Below are 24,142 nucleotides of genomic sequence, written 5' to 3' on the forward strand. Positions count from 1 at the left end.
TACACAGGCTTTTTTTTAATGACTGTATTCAGGTTGGGTTGGTTTATTCAAAAGACTGCATCTTCAGCAGCACAATTACTAAGCGTAATTTAATTATTTTTAGTAATTTATGTAGGGAAAAACTTTTCACCTGTTGATTTAATCTCATTTTTTTTTTTAATACACAGGTCCAAGTCCAGAAATTCTGATGTCAAAAAGACTTCAGTTTTTCAAAACTGCCTGCCAGTGACCACATGGCAAGAGTAAGAATATCCACGGAGTTCTTGCTGGTAGTTTTGCACAAACCACCCGAGTCCAAATATCCTTAGCCAAGTCAGAGCTTGCAAGTGTTATTTAGCAAATGGAGTTTGCTATTGATTTTCACAGTCCATTTGGCAGAAATAGACTTGCAATTGCAACATCATGAAGACAATGGGTATCTGTATGTAAAGAGCATTGAGAACTGCAGTTATCTGTTTTGTTCATATTAATGTCTGTTTTCATATGCTGTACACAAGATGATTTTACACGTAGAATTACTGAAGCTACTGGAGGAAAAGACCTGTCAAAAAGACACTTGGTTCCTTGTCTTTCATTCCTGCTCTGATGTGAATAGATTAAACTTCTTGTTTTGCCTTTTCTTTTCATATGGTTTGAATCTTCAATTTCTGTTCTCAGGTTCAAACAACTGCTGCTCAGTTCACCAGCTCACCAAGTTTATAGCTTGGCACAGCTGGTTCTCTACATATACGTATTTGTCACACGGCAAGCCATGCTTAAACCCCGCAAGAGTGTGGAGCCTGTATGTTACTGAAGGACTGCTTCTGAAATGGCATGGGAAGATCTTACTGTAAATCATTTGTCCAGCAGGTTGACCTCCAGTTTCCCTCCAAGACCTGAGCCAATAAGGCTGGAAATCAATGATATAAGCATTGGAGATGAACAGACAGTCCAGTGCCCTCCATTAGGGCCAAGATATGAATGGCTGTCAGCTTCTGCGCTGGGTCCCAGTGCTTTGAGTAGAGCCAGGTGTTATGTCAGCTTTATTTACTAGGGAAGCCATATATTAAAATAATGTTTGGTCAATTATGAAGAATTTATGGAATTGAGGAAGCATTTTGAGGGTAGCTTTTGCTTCAGAGACTACAGACCATAGGGAACATGCTTAGCTCTTTGCTGGTTACTTTAAAAGCTAGGCTTCTATGGAAAGGAGAATAAGAAAACTCACAAGAAAGAAGGGGTGAACATTTAGAATATTTCTGTCTTACATGGGTTCCTAACTAAAGGTAGAATCATGGAATCATTTAGGTTGGAAAAGGCATTTAAGGTCATGGAGTCCAACCATTAACCTAACTCTGGCACTAAACCATGTCCCTAAAAGCCTCATCTACATGTCTTTTAAACACCTCCAGGGATGGTGACTCAACCACTTCCCTGGGCAGCCTGTCCCAATGCTTGGTAAGCCTTTCCATTAATAAATTTTCCCTAAAATCCAATCTAAACCTCCCCTGGCGTAACTTGAGGCCATTTCCCCTTGTCCTATCACCTGTTACTTGGGAAAAGAGACCAACACCCTCCATGCTCCAGCCTCCTTTCAGGTAGCTGTAGACTGCGATAAGGTCTCCCCTCAGCCTCCTTTTTTCCAGGCTAAACAGCCCCAGTTCCCTCAGCTGCTCCTCATCAGACTTGTGCTCCAGACCCCTCACCAGCTTTGTTGCCCTTCTCTGAACTCTCTGCAGCACCTCAATGTCTTTCCTGTAGTGAGGGGCCCAAAACTGAACACAGGATTCGAGGTGGGGCCTCACCAGTGCTGGGTACAGCAAGACAATCACTTCTCTAGTCATGCTGGCCAGACTATTCCTGGTACAAGCCAGGATGCTGTTGGCCTTTTGGGCCACCTGGGCACACTGCTGACTCTTGTTCAGCTGTTTGTCAATCAACACCCATGAGCCTCAGCTCATTAATCCAGCCTGTTCAGATCCCTCTCTGTATGGCCTTCCTATCCTCCAGCAGATCAACCCTCCCACCCAACTTGGTGTCATCTGCAAACTTACTGAGGGTGCACTTGGTTCCCTCATCCTGTCGTTGATAAAGAGATTAAACAGAACTGGCCCCAATACTGAGCCCTGGGGAACAGATGGTACCATACAAAAGCAGTGTTTTGCAAAGAATTCCAAATGCTTGTTAGGTACAATGATTCCAATGGCTGTACTGGATTAGTTTCAACACACAGATTTCTGCTTTCATGATAATTTGCATCAGTCAATGGCTGACCCAAGGACTGTAATTGTAGCTGCAGAGACCCCTGTTTGGTTGCTGGTGAAGTCCTGAAGATGTGGAAAAGGACTCTTGCACCTCTGTGAGCTTTCACCCCCTTTCTTGTGTTGGTGCTGCTTTGCAGCTGGGCAGTGAGTCAATTCAGTGGTCCAGCCAAAAATCAGCCTTACAAGAACGTCAGTTTTCAGTGAGATCAGTGAATTGATCAGGCTTACCTGAATACTCAGTAATTCCTTCACAAGAAAGGGAGTGGGGAAGGTGATGAGGAGGACCATGAGGGCAGTGTCTTCTTCAGTCATCTTGGTGAGCTTTGAAACAGCACAGTAATGGTTAGATTGTGATCACTTCAAGCTAGAATAAAACAGAACTGCCTTTAAAATAAGCAATCCTTCTTCCTGCTACTACCTATATGTTTCCTGCATCCTTGGTCAGCATAAGCATTTGCATTGTCATGTGAATTATATGCTGAATTATATTCACAATTTAATTAGGTAGAAATTGACCTAACAAGAAACAGAGGATTTTTAATCCAGATACATTCCATATCCTGATACATCAGGCAACCTCACAAATGCTTGTGTTAGCTCAAGGGAGGGGATAACACAAAGGCAGGAACAAGAAAACAGGCAAGAAGAGAGCAGGCATGCATTTTTTTAGCAACAGTACCAGATTATGACAATTTTAAGTATTGTTTAAACTACTGGGTTTGATATACATTTTCTTCAGTATTTCCATTGTGCAAGAGACCACTCAGCCCAGTCTCTGTTATGTGACCCTGTATATAGGATAGATGGGGATGAGTGTGTTAAGTGCCAGTGTATATGATCCTTTAAATGTGGTGGCTCACTTGTTGGTGCCTTCTCTAGCTGCGGTATGGTACTTCGAATTCACTCCCCTTCTGTTTTTATGTACCAGATGCAGATAATCAGTGTGTGATGGAACAAGGTCCAGATGGATCTGGCAGATGGGAACCTGGAACAGGAGAGAAACTGAGATTCTGTTCTGCAATTGCAGGCACCTTCATAGAGAAGTTTCTGAGTCTCTTAATGAATGCATAAGATTTGACAGGTCTGCTGGTGGTGCTTGGTCATGTAATACTGAGGTACAAAGAAGGAACTTTCCTGTGTTCCTTTGTGGAGTCCTAGGCCTGCCACCCTTTTAAAAATAAATGAAGCATAATTCAAAATACTGTATCCATTATGCAAAGGATCCCAATCTGTCAACCAAACTGCAAGAGGTACACTCACTGTAAATGTACTTTAATATTTTTAAGAGGAGGGGCTTTTTATATAAATTCAGGAACTGAAATAAAGGGTTCATAGTTTGTTTGAAGAGTATTTTAAGAGGTTAAAACAGGCTGCAGTATATCCACTGCTGCACTGAAAGAACAAAAAGCAAATGTTTATTAGCACAGGGAATATTAATCAATTGGTAATTCCTAGGTTGCTTCCAAATGTTTGTACAAAAGCATATGACACTCTGGAGTGACCAATAACAAAATAAACATCCATCACTTTGAGGAGGCTCTTGCAAGGTGACATTTATTCCTTAAAGCTGAAAAGTACGGGTTCTTGTGTTGAAATACAGTCTGCATACTACAGTTAAGCGAGCATACGGACTCCTATTAAAGTATGATATTTGTCAATTTGTGACAGTTGCAGAACAAATGTCAGATAACAGTGAAGAAAAAAAACCCACCTCTTGTGGTTGATGGATTAAAGTTTTGAATTGTGGCTGGAAACTGTGGAGGATATCAAACGATCCTGGCCATAACTTGCATTTGTGCACTGGAAGTTACACCAGTGCATTTGCTGGTATGCGATCCCTTTTTGCTAGGACTTTTTCTGAGGGAATACATTTTTTTCTAGCATACCAAGTTCTTTCTTCAGCATTTTGCTCCTGCTAATAGATTAATAATTTGGTTTCCAGCTTCCATGGCACCTCAGCATACTATTCTTTAATATTGTGAATGAAGAAGAAATAGAAGTATCCATCTTAAAGACAGAAGGAAATATAATTGTTAAAAATTAGTTATATAGGGTTTTTTAATGTTTCTTCAGTAATTTTTCAGTCTGGAGGACCCGATTATGGATGTAGCAGCCATAACTGTCTGAGAAGGCAATTTTCTGAGATACCCTGTTTGAGAAAAGATAGAGTGTTTCTTTTGGGGAACATAGAAATAAATAGCGTATCTTCACCCTGAACCAGGAACCAACTATACAGTTCCTGTTGTATGCGAGGCTATGCAAGTGCAAAGGTAAATCCAAGCCAGTATCTTGACTCCTTCATAATGGCAAATATTTCTGTCTCTGAGTACCAAAAATACAAAGTTCTGGCAATTTCCTGAGAGCCTTGCACAGCTGAAGAAGACATATGGAGGATGTATGGCAAAGGTAGCAGTAAGATCCACTGATTTATTGCTTCTCCTAGCCACCTCCAGCAGATATTAATAAAATTGCTAAGGAACTGTTATTGGATTTTAAGGAGAAACTATTGAAGTGGGGGAGGCACAAGATTATTGCCCTCTTTCCTGGGAGATGCTGTCCCTACTGTTACAGTTTTCCTAGATTACCCTGTGGTTGTGAGCCTGGCTAGTTAGTTATCTGCCCAAACACTTGTAATAGGAGGGACTACCATAGTGTATGGTTATCCTGAATTCTTTCTCTCCAGTTTCAGTTTACAAAAGGGGAATATTCTGACTTGTGACAAATTAGAAGAGTAACAAATTCCCTGAAAATGATGACTCTCCTACCTTTATATCCTAGCTTCAGACTCCTGCAGGTTTTTGTAACTGATGTGACGTGACCAGCGAAATGCATGCTGTGGTGTCTTACAGATTAGGCATTAAATATGATATATATTGAGAGCATGAAGTGCTAGTTTTAACCTAGTTTTTAGAAGCTGAATGACTCTCTTGCCCTTGATCTGAGGTGAATTCAGCGTATCATTTTAGAACTTGTGTGTTTTCAAAGGTTTATGCAGATCTCTTTTAGTAAGCTGATAATAACAAAAGAAGGTTTGAAAATGAAAAGGAACTGAGAAAAGTTGAATGGAATTCAGCTGGAGAAAAATATCTCTTTAATCTGTGGGTAGGGTAAGTCAAATGAATAACAAGGATGGTTTCCAGGTATTTTAATGTCTGTGTTGAAAAGCTTAGACAGGGAGGTCATAAAAGTCATGTGAATTAAGGTTAGAAGCAATGAGACTGGAGCAATAACCACTTTTAACTGCTATGAAGTGATCTTTGAATCTGCCTGATTGTTTCCTCCAGCAACTGCAGCAGGTTATTTCCTGTCAAAAATGCAATAACTGATATTACAGCATGTACGTTATCAACTGTAGGCTTCATAGCAGGAAGGAAAAATTTTGAATATTAATAACTAGAAAGCTAAAATTGAATGGGAGTTATGGATATGCTTGCCTGGAAGAGAGACATTAAAGAAGCACTGGAGTGATTCATCCTAGTATCACAATTACCTCACTAAGTATTTACTAGATAGGTATTCACTCAAATATCTTTACGAGACATTTGAGATAACTATAAGAGTTTTTATTAGACTTCAAAGATATTTCTAGTTTCAAGTCGGGTGTCAGAGCTGACGTGCAATTTGGATCATTAAAAACTGGACTGACTGGTTCACAACATGTACGATGGATGGTTTCTCATAACATTTGTAGCTGCTGCTGTCTGGATTCACATCCAGGCAGACCTGGAGTGTTTAGTTTCGATATCTCAAAGGGTGTGTTGTGTGCTTTTTCTAGCTAAAAGCTTTATAGTTTTAGACCTCTACCTAGGGGAGTAAAGACAGTGGCTATGAGGAAATATTGCAGGTGGGACTGTTGAGGTGCAGTTTATAACTGTTTGTAGCTGAGAAGTCCAAACAGAACAAATGCTTTTGGGCTGGTGAAAATTTCATTTATCGTAATTTATGAGACATACGGTCTACACGGTCAAGTTCCTCCGAATCCATAGAGCCACTGCTGAGTTTTGTGACTGCTTCTCTTCTCGGTTCCTGACAAATGTGATTTGAGGTAAGTTGTGCTTTCCAGAACTGCAACCCTTGCTTAAACAATGGATCTGTAAAGAGTAGGCTTTGTGCAGGGCCCTTATCATGGATACATAACAATATACAGTCAACAATAACAATTTTTATAGTGTTTTATATGTGCTTGGACCAAACATGCTTCCTTGGATAGCACTGGGACTAGATACATTTTGCAATAAAAGCTTACATGAATTTAATAGCAGGTTATGGCAGTGGAGCTCAATTTGGTCTACTTGTATATGCATGGGGTGGAGGTCACACCTCTGGATCACTGCAGGTGTTGCCCTTAAAATACTCATGAAACAACTCCTATTCATTAGTTTGTTCTTTATCTTCTCTTGGATTAAACTCTTGTCAGCACATTGCTTTTCCTTTGCCCACCATTTTAGAACAGAAACAATACGTGGGATATTATTGCATGCAAATGGCATGAACACAGAGGTAAGAAGAAAACAACATGTTATGGGTTTTTGAAACTGAGTGTGCTGGCAGCAAACTCTCTCACATGGATGAGGTATCTGAGGGATCTGGGTACTTAGAAACCAGAACAGTCAGCACGGGCAACTGGAATTTCTGCCTCTTTTGGTGCAGCACCATGTATAGCACCTGCAAGATAGCTTCCTTAATCTTAAGGCATAATAGTCCATGGAGAATACATAAAGGAGGGTAGACAATTCTGCATCGTTTTAAAATAGTTATTTGAGGCATTCATGTCTCAAAATGTGAGACCCCACCAGAATTTTCCCCAGGTTTGTGGAGGTTTAAATTAATGGTTTCGCTTCCTTTCATTGTAGTGCTGGATCAAAGGTAGAAGAATAAAATCCAAATTGGCTTTAAATTCACAGTGTACCATATAAGAATGAGGTTGTGTCCTTTGAAGCAGGTGTGAGCCCTCTATGAAAGCTGACTGTGCTCTGTTTTAAAAATCCAAGAGGCAACAGCAATGTCTTATAACCAGACTTTGCACATTTGTACACATTTGGTAAATGTCGTTGCTGTGTGAAATAAAAAACATTCTCGTGTATTTGCAAACCTAAATGTTGTTGCAATAATTGCAAATATTAATTTATTTTAAAAACTCAGAGAACACAGAAATCTGCAGTCACTATTTCTATGCATAAATTCTGAGGTTGTTTTTACTATGTCGTTTGCTAGAAAGCATTTAATCCACTCATACAATTGCAATAAATGTTTTACCATGAAGCTATGACTGGCTTTTGTTTTTCTTGCCTGTAAAAAGCTCAGAGCGGATTTCTTTCTAATGAAGGTATTGGCTTTTGCAAGAACAAGATTGGTTTCTGCAGTGGGAGGCTGAAGAGGCTCTAGCTTACTTTGAATATTCATTTGCTAGTCTCAATTACTGATCATCTGCATGAACATGAAGTTCTTATACATTCTTATAAAATTAAGATAACATTTTCACTTTAAATTCAGGGAGCACTTCAGACTTAGGAGTCTTTAAATATCCTATGACGCCTGCCAGAAGCAGGAAAAAGAGATAATTAACAGAGGAGCCTGACTGCCAAGAGGGGTGTCTCCTATGGATGCAGCTGGCAGCTGGTCAGCTGCTGGGGGAAAACCCACAGGGTCTCACCAACCCTGCAATTTGCTGTTTTCAGTGGCAGAGTTGGAACTGCTCTAGGATAGGTTTTGAATACTCTACATCGCTGATTGTTCATGTACTGGTATGTTGTGTGTCTTTGCTATTTTCTGCATGCTGTATAGTAGCATTTTTTTAACTAGTAAAATATCTGTGCAGGAAAAAAAGAAGAAACAGAATGCATCAAGCACCTAACTTGAAGTTAGACAGCTAGTTGTTATTAATGGGGCTCCTACATGTTTGCCTGCCTCTCCCGCAAACTGCAAGGACAAGAAGAGAAATGTGAATGTAGAGTAACAAAAATAACTGGTGGGATTAAAAGAGACATGAGAGAGACGGAAGGAGAGAAGCGTTCATGGTCCACAGCACCTGAAAAATGCCGGGCTTTACTTGCGGTGGCTGAAGAAATTAGGTCTGCCTGAATTATAGTTGAAGTTACATGGCAAAAATATATGTAGACAGTTTGCTGATTATGTGTACATTACTTTCTATAAGACAAGTATTTACAGATAAAATAAATAACATTTGTTTTTAACAAGACTGTTCTTTTTAAGAAGACCTGAATGTTTCATGTGCCATGGGCAACCTTGAGATGAAGAACTTCAGGCGTCTGAATTCAGCCAGAACTGGTATGTAAGTATGGTTGATGTGCTGGAAGTTGAAGGATGTGTCTCATCCTAGGGTGGAATTTGTCTTCATTAATTTTAACAGTTACAAAAGCTAGGCACCTAGTCTAAGCTGTCATCTGGGCTCTTGATATGCAAAAAGACTTACCATCTAATGAATAGCTCATGCAGTACTGATGGTACCAAGTCTAAGATAGATGTGACCTGTCATCCTCTACATCCTTTGTTTTCCTTTGCTTACTACAAAGGAACCAAAGTCCATTTCGTCTAGATGAGTAGCTTTCACAGAGCTGGAGTTGGATGAGTTAAATGAGGAAAGAAGCCGGAGAGTGGTGGTCAATGGGGCAGAGTCTAGTTGGAGGCCAGTATCTAGTGGAGTGCCTCAGGGGTCAGTACTGGGGCCGATATTATTCAATATATTCATCAATGATTTGGATGAGGGAACAGAGAGTACTAACAGCAAGTTTGCTGATGACACCAAGCTGGGAGGAGTGGCTGACATGCCAGAAGGCTGTGCTGCCATCCAGAGGGACCTGGACAGGCTGGAGAGTTGGGTGGGGAAAACTTTGATTAAATATAACAAGGGAAAGTGTAGAGTCCTGCATCTGGGTAGGAACAACCCCAGGTTCCAGTATAAGTTGGGGAACGACCTGTTAGAGAGCAGCATAGGGGAAAGGGACCTGTGGGTCCTGGTGGACAGCAGGATGACCATGAGCCAGCACTGTGCCCTTGTGGCCAGGAAGGCCAATGGCATCCTGGGGTGTATTACAAGGGGGGTGGTTAGTAGGTTGAGAGAGGTCCTCCTTCCCCTCTACTCCGCCCTGGTGAGACCACATCTGGAATATTGTGTCCAGTTCTGGGCCCCTCAGTTCCAGAAGGACAGGGAACTGCTGGAGAGAGTCCAGCACAGGGCAACAAAGATGATTAAGGGAGTGGAGCATCTCCCTTATGAAGAAAGGCTGAGGGAGCTGGGTCTCTTTAGCCTGGAGGAGACTAAGGGGTGACCTTATTAATGTTTACAAATATATAAAGGGTGAGTGTCGCGAGGATGGAGCCAGGCTCTTCTCGATGACAACCAATGGTAAGACAAGGGGGATTGGGTACAAACTGGAACACAGGAGGTTCCACTTAAATATGAAAATAAACTTCTCAGTGAGGGTAACAGAACACTGGAACAGGATGCCCAGGGGGGTTGTGGAGTCTCCTTCTCTGGAGACATTCAAAACCTGCCTGGACACATTCCTGTGTAACCTCATCTGGGTGTTCCTGCTCCAGCAGGGAGATTGGACTAGATGATCTTTTGAGGTCCCTTCCAATCGCTAACATTCTGTGATTCTGTAAAATCCTACCTTCAAAGCAGAACTGTGAAATTCTCCTCCCAGGCAGGTGAAAGCTGTGGCCTGTCACCCCAGGGGATGAATACAGAACAAAAAGAACAGGTGGTGGATGGCTGTGTCAGTAAACGTGTAACTCTCACACCTCCTTGTTCCTCAGCACCTGCATTACTGTCCTCCAGGAGGAGGTACAAGGGCTGCCGGGTTTTCCCAGCCACGAAAGAATGAAAGGATTTAACTGGGATATCTCAGAAATCTCAAGTGACACTTTTGGCTGTAGGATTACTGGCAGTTGTAGTCAATATACTGAATAATAGTGAATGAACGGGCTGTTAAAGGTTTGGATCTTGTTCATGGTGATGTATAGAATTGTCAGGGAACACCTAAGGCAAAGCACATTTGTGATTAATGTGTGTGAGCCTTGGTAAGTAATAGCCTTTTGTATAACAGAGAAATTTTCAGAGTTTAAAGATTATTATTTATTTATTTATTATTCCTTTAACAACAACAACAACAAAAGAGTATCCTAGGCAAGTAGACTGACTCTGGCTGTTAAAAAATAATTTCCCACATTGAATGGCAAGTAAAATGATGCATATCCAATAGTTTTTCCTTTCTTTGCAGCCTTGACTTCTGTACTCCAGTGAATTTGAGTATAGTGTGGTTTAAATAGATACACATTGTCAAGATTTAGTGAAGCCTAAGAGAGCCTTCCTTGGAAACATTCCCATAAAAGTCTCATCTCCTAGGTTCCAGTGCTGCATTTTGATTGGAATTTATTGCATGTCTTTAATTTTGTACTGTTCATTGGTTGTGCTGCAACTTTATCCTTTCCAGCTGTGGTATCAATATACTTGAAAAACTGTGTACTTATGAAAATGTACTGCAATGCAGAAGAACAGAGAAAAATCATCGTGTGGCATGATGGATGTCTCATGAAAAGTGGAAGAAGAAGTGCACTTCTACCATTCAATGGGATCAATATTTTGATTAATTTTATGACAAGCGAAGCTTTGCATAGAGGAAGCTGATCTTAACTCTCTTTAACTTTTTTCTCCAGTATTTTGTAGCAGATACATGGTGCTTTATACATGTATACCTGTTCCCTTCTGGAAATATGACCCAAATATAGCGCAAATGACTTCTGCTATCTCTGTTTTGTATTCCGTGCTCTGCTTCTTCACATAGCAGGTACCATCTGATTTTGCTGTGTTAGGCTTTATCCACATGTATAGCTGGAGAGGTGGAGATAAAGGTGCCAACTTGCATGGAGTGGGAAATAGTGTAATTGCCAGGGAAGGTATTAAGAATTACTAGACACCTTTACCTCTTTGCTAGTATCATTGTATACTGAAAATTAATTATGTCACAGGATTCCTGAATATTACTTAATATTGTTGCATGAGAGTACCTCAAAGGCAGGTAATTTTTTAGGTAGGAGAAACTTGACTGTGGGCTCTGACCACCATCAGATGAATGGAGAAATGATGCTCTTGATTTTAGTGTCCCTTTGGTCTTCTCTGCTTGTTACTTTAAGCAATAACCCCAGTAGTACCTGCTTACTTTACTTACTTGAGATGAAGATATTTTTATACTTCCCACAGAGTGTCATTCAATCTAAAATGATTAGTCGCTGCTTATTTGCCATTTTTTTCCTAACTTTTGTTCTTCCAACTGTTTGTTTAGTCACAGATAGTTGGTCACTCTCCCAGTAGGCCATTTGACCCCACAGCCCTCTAATTATTCAACATATTAACATAATTCAATATTATTTCCTTTCATCTTTAAGTATTGGTGCTCCAGTGATTTTATTCCTGGTTTAAGAAAAAAAAAGCCTTTTTATACTAGTCCAAGTAATCTCTGCGGCTTTTGGGGTCTAGAGTCTTGCTATTTAATTTGGACTTTTTCCTCTACTGGACTTCTGTCCTTTGTCTTTATTTTCAGTCCTGACACCGAGTACAAATGGAAAACATCCTCTGAATGTTCCACCTTTGTCTGTGTGTTCAGAATTAGAGTATGAAGATGATAGATAATGTACTTAGTATGGTTTTGGATAAAACTTTTCATAAATAATTTGTCTTCCAGGATTATTTCTGCTCCTTCTCCCCCTGAAACTGTTAGTTTTCAGAAGAATGGAAATCACTGAATCCAAAAAGGAATTTTTAGGAAATCAGCTTTTTGCGTGTCCTTCAATAGACACCTAAACAGGAGTTATTCTTGCGCATATTCAGGCTTTAGCACTGATGGATTGTTGAAAATTCTCATAAAGGCAAAAGAAAGACAAGACGGTGATTCCAGCAATTTTAAATAACGCTGTTTCTGGTGGGCTGGATGTCAGCACACCTGCAGCCAGGCAGACCGGGGAAGGAGCCCTTCCCCTGGTGCCGTGCAGAGAAGTGTGAATTGAGACCATCATCAGCAAATTTGCTGATGACACCAAGCTGGGAGGGAGTGTCGACCTGCTGGAAGGCAGGAGGGCTCTGCAGAGGGATCTGGATAGACTGGAAAAATGGGCTGATTCCAATGGGATGAAGTTCAATAAGGCCAAATGCCGGGTGCTGCACTTTGGTCACAACAACCCCCTGCAGCGCTACAGGCTGGGTGCAGAGTGGCTGGAGAGCAGTCAGACAGAAAGGGACCTGGGGGTACTAATTGACAGGAAGCTCAACATGAGCCAACAGTGTGCCCAGGTGGCCAAGAAGGCCAACGGTATCCTGTCCTGTATCAAAAATAGCGTGGCCAGCAGGACAAGGGAAGTGATCCTTCCCCTGTACTCTGCATTGGTGAGACCACACCTGGAGTATTGTGTTCAGTTCTGGGCCCCTCAGTTCAGGAAAGACATTGAAGTGCTGGAGCGGGTCCAGAGAAGAGCAACACGACTGGTGAAGGGACTTGAACATAAGACCTATGGGGAGAGGCTGAGGGAGCTGGGGTTGTTTAGTCTAGAGAAGAGGAGGCTTAGAGGTGACCTCATCACTCTATAACTACCTGAAGGGAAGTTATAGCCAGGTGGGGATTGGTCTCTTCTCCCAGGCAGTTAGCAATAGGACAAGGGGGCATGGGCTTAAACTCTGCCAGGGGAAATTTAGGCTGGATATTAGAAAGAAATTCTTTACAGAGAGAGTGGTCAGGCATTGGAATGGCCTGCCCAGGGAGGTGGTGGACTCGCCGTCCCTGGAGGTTTTTAAACTGAGATTGGACATGGCACTTAGTGCCATGATCTAGTAAACGGACTAGAGTTGGACCAAGGGTTGGACTCGATGATCTCTGAGGTCTTTTCCAACCCAGTCGATTCTGTGATTCTGTGATTCTGTGTGAATGGGGACCTTCCTTTCTCTGTTAAAACTCTGATACAGCCTTTAATGCATTTTTTGAAAAGTGCAGTCCTGACAGCTGTGGAAATGTGATGTTCCTACTCTCAGCTCAAGAGGAGATGAGCTTCCCTACATTCATTAGCCAGTCCACATCAAATCTGCTCTCTGAAGAGCAGCTTGGTCTTCAGATATGTTTGCTGCGAGGTCTCTGCTGAGACATCTCCTGAAGGTTGCACTTATTATCCACAGTGTTGGTAGGTGTGTGTTTGACATGTAGTGAACTGCATCCACCGACTCCCTAAAGAGCCTTCAGCATGACAGCAACTTCATGTTATTTCTACTTCAGCTTCTCAGAAAAGAAACCTTGCTTCTCAGAAAAGAAACCTCATTAAAATAATCACAATAGCTTTAATAGAAAAGCTTTAAAATGTAGAAGAAAATGTTTTGTTTTGTTTGTTTGTTGGGTTTGTTGTTTGTTTTTTTTCACTAAAATTATTGTTTTACGAATGTATTCCTGAAAGTGACTCTTGTCTAGAAGAACTACTCATGGGCTGAAGCAGTCCAAATACCCTGGTGGCAGCTGGTGTGAGCCTGTAGGATCTCCGGTGCTCTCCTTAGTGCTACCAGACTTCAAAGGAGCAGCCTCAGACACCCCTTTGGTCACTCTGGGCAGCAGTATAGGACCTTCTTCATAACCCACAAGGTAATGAAGGCTTTCTGGCATGCAGCCAGCACTGGGAGTTGAGGGCATAACATCTTCTTTAGGACCAGAGGAAACAGCAGGAAGATGAGCCAGGGGAGGTTTAGGTTGGACGTTAGGAAAAGGTTCTTCACCCAGAGGGTGCTGGAGCACCGGAACAGGCTCCCCAGGGAGATGTCACGGCCCCAAGCCTGACAGTGTTCAAGAAGAGACTGGACAATGCCCTCAGACACATGGTGTTAACTGTGGGGTTGTCATATGCAGGGACAGGAGTTGGACTTGATGATCCTTGTGGGTCCCTTCCAACTCAGGACATTCTATGATTCTTAAGGCCTCTGTCCTAAGCATTTGCAATAGTGAATAATTCTGTACAGTGCAACACACAAAGGGCCTTGCCCTCTCTCTAAGCTTGCAGGTGCTGTGCAGTCCAGTGAAATACACTGCAGCAACCCCAGGAAGAGACTTGCTAGTGTTGCACTGGTGAAATAGTGTCAGGGGCTTTTTGGGTTCTGGCCAAACCAGCTGAAGTTGCTCATAGCTACAGCAAGCAGAGAGAAGATGCCAAAGACATGCTGCCTGCCATCAGCAGCTCTGTGATTGCCAAGAACTGCAGCTACACCATGATGTAAACCATCACACAGTACATGTTGTGCAGACAGACATCTTGTTTGTGTGTGAATGGGTCTGCCTAGGTATGTGGGGACGTTCACACATTTTAACGGGGTTCATGATTTAAATTTAGCACCAAAAATTAGGCTCTTTCATAGCCTAAAGTCATCACTGACAGACAACATTCACTTATTTTTTGAAATGGAGGAAAAGAAATGGAGACGCATGCAGCATGATATAGCAAATTTATCCTGGTAGCGACAGCTCAAATACATTCTGCCTTTTTGACAGATGCTGTGCTAACAAGGCTGAAGAGCAGCTCCAGTTACCCTACCACACTAGCAGACATTTAACTCATTTAACCCTTAGAAAACTGGCCAGCTCCCAGGAAAATAACAATACATCATTCTAAACCATACTAGGTTCTGTGAATGTGATAATTTAATTCAAAGTAAAGCAATTAGTCTGTATAAAGAACTTAAAATATAACAAGTTGCCATTTTATTTTTTTTCAGAGTAGCTATTTCTAGCTCATTAAGCACAGAAGAAGCCTTTACACTCAGCTTTTTGACTGCACTGCTTCAATCCAGCCCTATCAACCCAGATTTTTTCAATCTAGAAACAAAGTGAAATGAAACAAGGGAAATGAAACAGTAAGTAGATCAGTCATTTCTACTCAGCTTTTCAGGCCGCTATACTGTTTTTTTTTCAGTTATGACATGCTGAAAACAATAAGCCACTTGAAAACACTGGCTGTGATTTTAACAGATGCATTATTTTCAAGATAATTGAAAATTCTGTTATAGAATGAAACTTTCTCAGACTCTTTTGTGTATATATGTATGTCTTCAGGCCTAACTTGATGTTCTGCTCAGAACTGGTTTAAAAACAAAAGATTCATTATTTCAAGCCATCCTGGTATGCAGAGGAATAGCCTGGCACATATTAATAGTAGTCAGCACAAAAGACTAAAACACCTGCTTGCAGTTGTACCACAATATTTATTTCAGAAGTGGTTATCTATTACTTGAGATAAAGTATGTGCTCCTACAGGCCTGGGGATAGATTAAAATATTTCATTGTTATGGCTGTTCTGCTGCACGTCTTTTTCAATATTGCCAAGCAGTGCTAAGGTGACTGGCGTCTCAGAGCGGGCAGGACAGATTAAATCTATTACCCCATGTCTTCATGGCGATGGATGGATTTTCTTTGTTGCAGGCAAAGTGCGCTTTCTGCATGGCTGGGGACAGTGGTAGTTTTTTTTTAATTAACATTTGAATCTATTATTTATGAGTGTATTCCCTGATGTCAAAATCCAAGGGCAAGCCCTGGCATGCTTGACTCGGTCTTTTAGGAAACGGCTCGACAGGATCTGCAAGCAGAGAGAGCCCAGACTTTCTGCTTGACCGCTCCTGCCTGTCAGCCAAGGACAAGCTTTCAGGGGTGAAAGATTCACTTGTTCTCAACGTCCTTGCCCCAAACATAATTTGCTAAGGAGAACCATGTGTTAGCTCATTACTCTGGGTTGACTCTGGTTATCCAAAATTTGCAGATATTGACAGCAGGACCTTTTGGCAGCACATGCAGCCCAAGGCTGTGGATTTCTGATAAGCTGCTCGCCCCGTGCATTGTGCTTAGGGCAACAGGCACGTTCAGCCAAAGACTGGGAAAACCATGCTAGAGTGGTTCACCTTCATCCAAGACAGACCCACCAGTAGCATTAGTTCTCCTGGCTTCATGGTGCTGATATGGCTTGAAAGCTTTGGGATGTACCCAGCCCTCTCCCCACCCTCCCCTCCTCCTGCACCCCTGAAAGAGGATGCAATTACAGCTCTTTGGGCCTTAATTTTTTATCCAGAATGCATAGGAGAATCGAGCACAAATTAAGCATCCCAAATGGTCTACATTTTCAGTGGACAGAAGTTTTTTGATTTGCAACTCAGAAGCTATTTTGTGTGGTAAGCATTTTAAAATGTTTTTTTTTTTTAAATAAGTATAACTAATGTCACAGGATTTATATTTTAAAAGTCTCTCTGTAATTTATTTGAATTTCTGTTTTCTTGTTCCATTTTCTACAGCAGAGGGATAGTTGTATCTCTACACATGTAAGACATTATTCTGGTGTTTTACCATCGCTTAACTACTTAATGACAACGGTAACATATGGCTTTTAGGCACAGAAGTCTAAACCATGAAATCACTATGCGTGAGACTAACATTTTTTAACAATGAGTGTTACTGCTACATATTAATAATAGCGAACTATGGAAATTATATAGCAGTTAACAAACCCAAAGGAAAGGTCAAAGGGCTTACAAAAATACTTATTACTCTACCCACACTACCAAATATCTTGTTGAGTGGTACCATTGAAGTGAACAGAAACATAAAAAGGGAAAGGATTGCTTAACATGAATAAACTAGAATAGTTGAATAGTAACCTATTTTTGGTAGGAAATATAATGCTTTGTTTTCCTACTTTAAGGGTTGGATGCAGTGCAGTCCTGGAGTAGGCAGCACAATCTGCATGTTGTAGTTCTTTACAGGCAAGTGGGCTGGCGCTGGATGTTTCCAAGTAAATGCCTGTTGGTGTTCAAGGTTGTTTGGACTCTTTCTATTCGAATTTCAGAAATTTCAAAAAATAGTTGTAGTTTTTCCATAGGCTTTATGCATTACCTGAGTGACCAAATACATTGACCTTTTTGAAGCAAGTTCTGTAAAAGGCATGGGGATTTTCACCCATCAGCCGTGCTTTTTCCTCAAGGTTTGCAACCAAACTCAATACCTTTTTTGACCTTTAAAGGCCAGTCTTTATCAATTTACAGATTATGATTCAAGGTAATTTGAGATTATTGTTTTGTTGTTGAGAAGAGTGACTTGAAGAGGCATAGCCCTCTTTGCTTCATGTTAATTAGTCTCAAGGTTTTGTTTATAAAACATAAAAGCTATACACCAAAAAAAAAAAAAAGAACAGATATTCACAAAAGCTTGCCTGAGCACTTTTTAAAGTTATGGAAGCGGTTATAATTATTCTATCAATAGTCAATGGAAGTGTAACTCTTGGATTTCACATAATCATTATAGATGTGATTTTGACTGCTGGGTTAATAATCAGTGTTTTCCTGTTAGTGTATTTTTTATTGTGTTGAATGATAAGTATTATCTACAATAATAAAATAAATTCACTTTTCTCAAAACCAGTTATTGATTCTGCTGTCCTGTAGGCAATAAAGGCTGCTGAAGAGAAGTACAAAGAGAAGAGAAGTAAGTGACTACGGAGATAAAAAAGAGCTGTTCAGACAAGTAACATTCGTAAGTGACAAAGGCTGTTGTTCCATACCCAAGCAGCTGATTTCCAGTAGTTCTTTCCTTAGGGTAAACTACTCTATTTAGAATCACTCTTGCTGCTAAATTGTCTTACAAATTCTTAATTCGAGAAATAGAGTTTGCTCTTTTCTAGTGACTGTCTTTCTGATCAGCTTTAGTGACCCTGAGATTAAAGGGCTCAGACACTGTTTACACTTGTATTCAGCTATGGGGCACTAAATTACCCTTCATAGGTCTTCAAAAAGCAGCTCAGAGTTCTTAGTTGCACATAACACATAGTATTCAGGCTGAGTCCATCCAGGTGCTAGGATGCAGCTTTGATGTCAAGTACTTATAAATGTCAAAGCTTCTTGGATAACTGTAAGAATGCTTGCAATTATTCCTGTCCAAGGAGGTCATCTAGATCTGCGATGTTAGGTCCTTTTGGTAACTAAAAGAGGTTGGGTTTGTTTGTTTGTGTGTGTGGTTGTTTTTTTTTGTGGTTTTGTTTGTTTCTGGGTTGTGTTTTGTTGTTGTCGTTCGCTTTTTCTTTCTTGCTCCAAGAGTTCAAATACTTTTCAGTACCAGGGGAGATGTGACGGTGGGAAGATAAAACTGTAATGTTTCCTACGACAAACTATTGGACTATAAGCAGGAATCACACCATCGCATCTGAATCTGGATTCTCCTGGCCCACATTTGGAAAGGTTTGTACTGTAGCAATCCAGAGGTAAATTTGCCTCATGCTGATTAGCAATCTCTCATGCCTTCTGTCCTTCACTTCAGTCTCTTATGTCCTTGCAGTGATTCAAGCTTGTCACCTAAATGCAGAATAACTCACAACAATTGGTGCTAATATTTAATTTACACCACTAACAAGACTGGTCAAGAATCTGTGCATAGCAAAATGTGGTTATTGCTGTCTTCAAAATATTTAATGATTATGGTCATAAGCAATTGGAAATGACTACTGAATAGATAGTTGAGAGCTTTTGTCCCCTAGATTTTTTTTTAAACAGAATAGAAAGTTGCATTACTCAAACAAGTCTGAACTAATCAAATCTGAACAAACTTTCAGAAAGTTTGTTTAAAATAAATACTTTTTATTAACAAAATGTTAAACAAATAGAATGCAATTCTGTCAACTTTCCTCACTGATTGTTTTCAAGACTGCGAAAGGCAATGGTATTAATTAAATACAGTGCTCCCTAGTCTCATAAAGGGTTGTCCATTTGCTAAGTTCAAGTACTTCTTTAGAGAGGATGTAATTTTTTTAAAATATCACATCCTTAGTGTTAGTAATGCTTTACAGATAGGTAAAATTTTCAAATCCTTGAACTAAAGCTTTAACAATTAAACGAAATATGAAGAGTACTTCAAAAGCTTTCAATGATTTTATTAACAAATACATTTTATTTAACATGGCATAAGATTAAACTCAAAAATAATAAAGTAAAATATATGCTTTTGCACTTATAATAAGATCAAAAAATACTCTTTTAAAAGTACAAAAAACCCTCTGTGCTTTCATTATTATTCTTTCAAACATGGTGCTTATTCACTGTATTTCAGCTGTAAAGCTTCTGCTTTCACCTCCATCTAACTTAAGAATCTATTATTAATTCCTTTAAAACATGCAAAAAATACAACTTCCAAGAAGAACAGCCACATAGCCACAGAGCTATGGAACTTGCTGCAAGAATACTGATAAATACAACATCAGTTAACAACAGTTAATTACGGTTTAAGGCTAGATCCTCGGCTGGTGGAAACGGGCAGGCACTAACTACAGCAGAACCCAGATGCACCAGTCCACTGCTGACTTCTAAGTTCCAAGTCATGGCAAGTTGCTTTGTCTCTCCATAAAGCAGAATACTGTATATCTCAATAATATTTCATTATATTTCTTAAACATCTCTAGGGAAGTTACAATTTCAAAGGCAATATGTTGATTTTTGAGTCCACCCCAAGATATACATTTGAAAATATGTTTCTCTGAATGGTTAAAGGAAACCTTGGGTCAAATTCTTGCATTACATGAAAAAAAAAATCACAAAAGTGCATATATGTAGGTATGTATACATGCAGAAGGAAGCCACATTGCCACTTGCAGCATGGCCAGCTGCAACTATATGCCATTAACTGCTATAGGTACAGGCCTGTGTTGGGTCACACATATACATTAATGTAAACATTATCCCTTGGTTTGAGAGACTCTACTAAGGGAAGTCTTCCTGTTAGGGAAGGGAGTAAGGCCAGGTACTGTCTGGAAGTGGCATTTTATTTCAGACACCTGCATGTGGACCTGGACCTGCCCCACTCAAGTTGCAGAATCAAAGCTTTATTGCAAAAAGAACAGACTATTTCACACTGATCTGGTAACCAAGTTAGTATATAAACTTTATGCACTTTTGTAGAGTAGATATTAAACTATTTTTTCCATTTTCCACCAAGTAAATCTGGTAGAAACAATACCATATTTTCAATTAGCTTCTATGATTTTGAGGTGGCCAAGCTTAGAATGGCAACTGGACGCACTGAAAGGCATCAGCACTGGAAGTAAAATGCTCGCTTCCAGCTCCTAGAAATAGCTCTCAATGACATTTCTTCAGCAGATGAAGAGTTATATTTTTAACTGCAAGCATGGTCTCTGTGCAGGTTGGTTTGATGAGCGTCTCGGGAAGTAAAAATCCAAAATGGCCGGTGTCACGCAGCTCAAATGCAAATGCGTAGGGGATGCCATTTTTGTAGGCCCAGTCCATAGAGCTGCCAGAACTCACATCTGAAAGAGGGAATTCAGAGAAAAATTTTAAAAATGTTCAATGCAGATCATGTTGAAAGCACTAGAGGGTTCTCATGGCATTTTGTCTGCAGAACTTAGGGAATACAACTCCAGCTGTTGCTTGCCCTGATCCTGAACACCCTTCAGAGAAGGGCGTGGGCACCCAGTGAATGGTGCTCAGCACCAGGGGATTAGACCTTTGCTTTTCACAGAAAAAGAAGAATTAATAACTGACTTTTTTTTTTGTGTGTAAAGCAAAACTTTATGAAAGAGAACGTTTAGAATAAAACCTCAAACTCTTCTTGTTCTGAGGTCAGTGCAGTCTATGAATTTGCTTCCACAAAGTTCTCCCAGCTGGACTACAGTTCTGCATGCTCCTAGGTTTAAATTGGGTGTTTTGGCAATTCTTTTGCATAGAAAAGGGAGAAAGTTGATAAGGCAATCTACATTCTCCTTTTCCAAGTGCTTTTAAAATTATTTTCTCTTCATTTCTGTCTTGTGTTCTCACCATTTCCTTACAGCATGAGAGCATTTGCATAGGTGGTGTCTAATATTAACAAACCTTCCCGAGGAAGTGTGTTTCTTATGCTTTCGTTATCTCTGTATGTTGATTACCCAAGACATTTATATTTATATAAAGATCTGTCTCTCATGTGGCCTGCTGTCTTCTGTGCAATTCTGGCAATTAATTCACACTGCTTGTCCTTTGACACAGCAACTGACTGCACTGTAATGAGCACAAGATGACGACCATGCTGTGAGATGGAGGCCCACTATAAAGAGGAGCTCTAACCAAAACACAGCAACAGCAGAAGAGATGCAGGGGGTTTTGTGAAAAATCTTGCTATTTACTTAAGGTTCGCACTCCTTTGATGTCTGCTACAATTACCGAGAACATTCAGGCCTCATAGTTTCAGTTTTAAAAAAAGTGTCCCATTGAAGCCTACTGAATTTCTTTTTCTCTACCTGTCTACGCAGAGGGTTGCCTGACAAATGTTGTTACATATTTAAAATGCATATTTCAAAGATATTTTGTTATAGAGAAAAATGTATTTTAAATCTCTCTCTAAAAAATGGAAGATGTCCAGATAATGATACTTTTGCTGTCATTTATCATCATCTAGACAGAAAGACATTAGAAACCTAGCTTTTAAAGAGATCATCCTAAATTTTAGAATGGTATCTATGAGTAGCTGTACCTATCGCAATTGCAGAGGAGAGGCGAAGTAATGGTGAAAAATGAAACCTACTTTGAATTACTTCCTCCCAAATATTTTATCACTTAGCAGTGCATTATCTGATAAAGATATGCTTTTAAAGATTTTATCTTTCTTTTAAAAAAAATCTGGTTTTATGTGTTATTTGCTGGATTTCACCTCTCAAATGCATTGCATTTTAATCTCTTCTATTGCATCAATTGAGTTAATCTTGCTGCAATCAACTGACTGAATCAGTTACAAAACTTCATCTTCCGCCTTCCTCACCATCCACAACAGGAACAAAGTTCACTTTAAACAGTGTTTGTTCTCATTGTTGTAATAAGGGTAGTCTCCATCTTACTATAGGTAGGTCAAAGTCACAAACCTGTGCCAAAGGAAAACTTACACAAAGTGGTAGATGCAGGGCCATATCTGTATCTTATACCATATGCTGACTGAAGAGCATTAACAGCATTATAGGCTGCTAATTCCTGTGTGAGAGAGAAAACAAATACATAAATTAGACTTTGAATTAAATACTGTAATGGGATTGGAACCTACCAGCTATGGATCATCGACTTCTAGCACAATGCTCTGTTCCATGAGTCTGTGACAGCTAATTAAAATTATTTTAAAGGATAAATGCCTTTTTTTTTTTTTTTTTTTTAGCAATTCTCTAATTCCCTGAAAAACTTGATTTGATATTTTCATGGCATAAAAAAGCTCACTGCACTGTGAATGATCAGCCAGTAAGTATTTTTAATTCCAATTTAGTGACACAACAAATTCAGGAAACATGTGAGACCACGAGATGAAATAATCTTGTTTTTATACAGTTTAAAAGCCATGCATGAATCTTCTGCCAGTACCCGTGGATGCATTGCCCAGTCCACTAAACCTCATCTCTGCTGGGCTTATGAAGGAGAAATGATCTCTTGGTGACACTCCACAGTGGTTCAGTAAGCAGAGTGGGAAGAGGGAGGGATACAAATTCCACTCCTGAATCTCTAATGGACAGATGGATGAGTATTCACTGCTGGTCTGACTTTCTCTGGGGTCAGATGATGGAGGATTAGAGAACTCTTGCAGAAATATTATTTTAGTACTGTACGAGGAAAATCAGCCCCTGCATTTTATCATACACATGGATGCAGTCTGTTGAGGAGGTTCATGGGATCCTGTGAAATTGGGTACAGAAGGCCTGGCCCATGGCACATTCCACGGGTCACACATGGGTAGTACATCCAAACACAGAGAAAAGATGCATGTATTCAAAAGAAAAAGGAATATTATGATCCTGAAGAAAAGGATCTTGGAGAAGGTACAGTGAAGGCTGATAATATCTAGAGCCATTCAGAGAGCCATATTCCGGAGAGCAAGAAATGAACACCACTGGAGCTACAAATTGCTAGACTTTGAACCACAAGATAAACCTGCTATGGTTGTGGTGGTGTTTTGTTTTGTTCTGTTTTTCTGTGAACTGAAGAGCTGTAGGTTTCAGTTTATGCAACTCTTTGTGAACTCGGTCCTTACCTTGTTATTCATCAGGCACTAGATAAATGCAGTGGGGAAGAATTACTCTTTACTTGCCTTTCTGTTTATACACCTTCCCTAACTTTCCACTTGTTTGCCATTATCAGGAATTGGGATTCTGGCTTAATCCTTGGTCTGACCCATGCAGGCATCCCTACTGTGGGTCTTCATCTGCCCAAATAGATAAACCAGAGAAAACTGCCTTAAAATGACATTCCAGAAAAAACCAAAATCAAACTGCAACCATTTTCACTTACTGGCCAGCAAGTGGGGCTTTGGAGAGTTTATTTTACACCAAGAACTGCTCTTAGCAAATGGAAGAGCAATTTTTTACTCCATTTTAAATATCTGTTAGGCATAACTCGATTTTTTGTTTGTTTCTCAGCACAGCCATGATAGTGCCCAAGACTGGAATTTTCAGCTTGCCCCTTCTCTTCCTCTTGCCACCTCCAGAAGAGAGTGTATGGGGGCAGGGATCGCTACAGCCAGTGTTGCTAGGAACTTCTGCTGGGTTGTGATGTGGTCGCCAGATGGTGCAGAGGGGCAACCTCTGAGTCACCCTAACACCAGAGATGAGGAGGTGGGAGGATGTCTGCGGAAGAGGGAAGAGCTATCACTTAGGACTCTTCCTCCTCTTATAGATGCCTCAACTTCCATGAGTCATGACACACAAGACCCATGACGGGGTTGGAGGTGTTGTACTCCACGAGGGCAGCGAAGGCCAGTGGAGACCCACAGGGCTCTGGGGAGGCGGGAGCTCCAGCTGCAGCCCAGGGCTGTTGTCAGGTGCCTGCACTGAAGTCCCAAGCACCAGGCTCAGATGCTCAACAGAAATAC

General features: G+C 40.5%; 1 protein-coding gene and 1 long non-coding RNA gene across 4 annotated transcripts in view; one reads left to right on the forward strand and one right to left on the reverse strand.

The window, feature by feature from the left end:
- The first annotated feature begins 5,952 nt into the window (after positions 1-5,952).
- On the forward strand, positions 5,953-22,408 carry LOC110357008 (uncharacterized). Its single transcript, XR_002410420.2, has 8 exons — positions 5,953-6,288; positions 8,460-8,531; positions 13,698-13,879; positions 15,001-15,138; positions 16,344-16,443; positions 17,710-17,797; positions 18,374-18,498; positions 21,289-22,408. It is a non-coding gene; the product is annotated as an uncharacterized LOC110357008 (long non-coding RNA).
- CPA6 (carboxypeptidase A6) overlaps positions 18,874-24,142 on the reverse strand; it is a 78,459-nt gene continuing 73,190 nt past the window's right edge. For 2 of the 3 annotated variants that reach the window (XM_065053724.1, XM_065053723.1), the window contains 2 exons: positions 22,179-22,263; positions 19,167-20,573 (listed from right to left, as the gene is read on the reverse strand). In XM_065053724.1, coding sequence (XP_064909796.1) covers positions 20,386-20,573; positions 22,179-22,263 — 273 coding nt within the window. In that variant the 3' untranslated portion in view covers positions 19,167-20,385. Of the gene's footprint in view, positions 20,574-22,178; positions 22,264-24,142 lie in introns of all 3 variants that reach the window. The other variant, XM_021284114.2, reaches the window with a different exon arrangement.

Source organism: Columba livia, chromosome 2, assembly GCF_036013475.1.
Source record: "Columba livia isolate bColLiv1 breed racing homer chromosome 2, bColLiv1.pat.W.v2, whole genome shotgun sequence".
NCBI classification, from domain to species: Eukaryota; Metazoa; Chordata; class Aves; order Columbiformes; family Columbidae; genus Columba; species Columba livia.